This window comes from Penaeus monodon, chromosome 19 (assembly GCF_015228065.2).
Source record: "Penaeus monodon isolate SGIC_2016 chromosome 19, NSTDA_Pmon_1, whole genome shotgun sequence".
Classification (NCBI taxonomy): Eukaryota; Metazoa; Arthropoda; class Malacostraca; order Decapoda; family Penaeidae; genus Penaeus; species Penaeus monodon.
This window is the reverse complement of record NC_051404.1, coordinates 2,368,141-2,370,216: the sequence shown is the minus strand read 5'-3', so window position 1 is coordinate 2,370,216 and position 2,076 is coordinate 2,368,141. Positions and strand designations below refer to the sequence as shown.

Genomic DNA, 2,076 nt, shown 5'->3' with positions numbered 1-2,076 from the left:
CCCTAGGCTCCACCACATCTCGTATTTTTAAGTCACCCAGCATGCCAACACCCAGGCTATGATCCCTGGCCTCCAAGCACCTGCAACCTTCCTCCTCCTACCCTTGTGTTGGCAAGCATCCATTACATAGATCCTAATATAAGGTTTTGTTGGATTCCTCAGGGTGTGAAGTCTGAACACCAAGGAGAGTGGTATCGCAGGATGTTTGATTCTCTACATAAAGTTAAAGATGGTAAGTCACTTAATTCATTTTAATTTATTGCTGTAAAGGTTTTGTTTTCAATTGAACTGTATATACATATTGTAGTGTGCACAATTTTATCGGTCTTGTCATTTTTTTACCAGCACCTCAAAGCCCTGCAGTGTGTATATAGAAATTATAAGCTGGTAATCATATAGGTGAAAATTATCATGATTTCATTCTTCTGATTATGAGGGCTAATATGTCAGCCTTTTTTGTTTTTATATATCAGAGAAAAAGTAATATCTACAAACTCCTAATATGATTGGTTGCCAAATTATATGTATATTTTTTACTTATGCTCTTGACAATTTAAGTCATTGTCAAGAGTTGCATCATTATTTCAAATAATGATCACAAAATGGTAAAGCAAATGTTGCTTTATGCACTTTTGTACATATTCATGATAATGTATTTACTGTTCTTGGTAATTGTAAATGTATGGTATCTCATGCATTCTTTGAAAATAATTATCACAACAGAAGGCTATTTTTTAGATGCAGTAGCCATCTGTTTTTTTGTTTTTGTTTTTTCACAAATTAAGTAATGAATGAGCAAACAAGAGTTCATTCAGACTACAAAGGATTCATTCAAACTACAAATATTTAATGCCTTTGAAACATCAGTCACCATGACAAGATTTAGGATTCTTTCTCTGTATCTTGCTAGAAATATCTAGTGCAACTAAATTGAGAACATAATGACAGTGACTGCCTCTAGGATCTCATCCCAACCTAACATGATTTTATACATTTTGTTATATTCATATTTTCCCTGCTTTCATATTAACTGTAGTCAGTAAGGCAACCGAGCCAAATTGACCTTCAGACTCCAAATTCACACTAACTGGCAGCTGCCTATTCTAATTTTTTGAACAAGCTGTAAGCATCTGTGAGAGGAGGATTTACTCTGCCAGGCATTAACATAGTTGATCATTATCTAACTAAACAGTCACATGCAGGCTTTATCATTATCCCAATGGCCACACATTGAACCAGATTGCAGTATTTGTCTTGTCAGCGTAGATGATAAAAGAGTCCTTTGTTGTTGGTAGATTGATAGTTTCTTTGTAATTATTATATTTTCAGATCAGTAATCCCCCCCCAAAAAAAGTAAGAGTAACTTACAGTTATCAAAATGCCAGACAGAATACTGTAGAAGGCCAAGGGTTTCACATTTCTAAGAATCGTTTTTGATTTCAGACGATCACGTCATCATCAAATACAAATGCCCACGAGGTACACATAAGTACAGGAATACCATAGAGGCTTTTATGTTTACTGCTTGCCGTGGGGCTATTTAAAACAAGGCTGGATTTTCTGTGGGGAGCATTTTGTACTGCTTACTGTCACTAGAATGGCATAATACATCTATATTTATAGCATCTACAGATCTTTTCTATAACATATTAAAGTGATAGAGGACATTTATATTCTGAGAAAATGATGGATACCAATTTTGCTTTTCATTCATTGAATTGTTTTGTCACAAGGATGACCTATACCCAATTTGGATCCATTGTTTTCGACTGTTTCTATATTTTATTTTTATTTCTGTCTCTCTCAGAAATCTGTATTGGCTTCATTTTTATCTTTTGGTTCTTAAGTGAATATGAATTCTTTCTCTTCATCTGTATTAGTAACTGTACCTAATCTGGTCTTGATCTTCAATTATTTTCAGACTCACCTAGATCTAAATACAGGCAAAATAAAGGTATATCTCAAAATTGATAACCAAAATTTAATTTTTCACTAACTTCCATTATTTTTTTCCCCTTCCACTATGTTATCTTCTGCATGACATTTTTTTCTAGTTTTGAGGTGGAACATGCGGAA

The 2,076-nt window shown here is 34.0% G+C and overlaps 1 protein-coding gene across 1 annotated transcript in view; it reads left to right on the top strand.

Moving 5' to 3' along the window:
* Positions 1–2,076, top strand: part of LOC119584971 (microtubule-associated protein futsch-like) — a gene marked incomplete at its 5' end in the record, with an annotated part of 346,977 nt that overhangs the window by 226,436 nt on the left and 118,465 nt on the right. Inside the window, 2 exon segments of the mRNA XM_037933567.1 lie at positions 163–232; positions 1,444–1,479. Of these exon segments, the coding sequence (XP_037789495.1) occupies positions 163–232; positions 1,444–1,479 (106 nt within the window).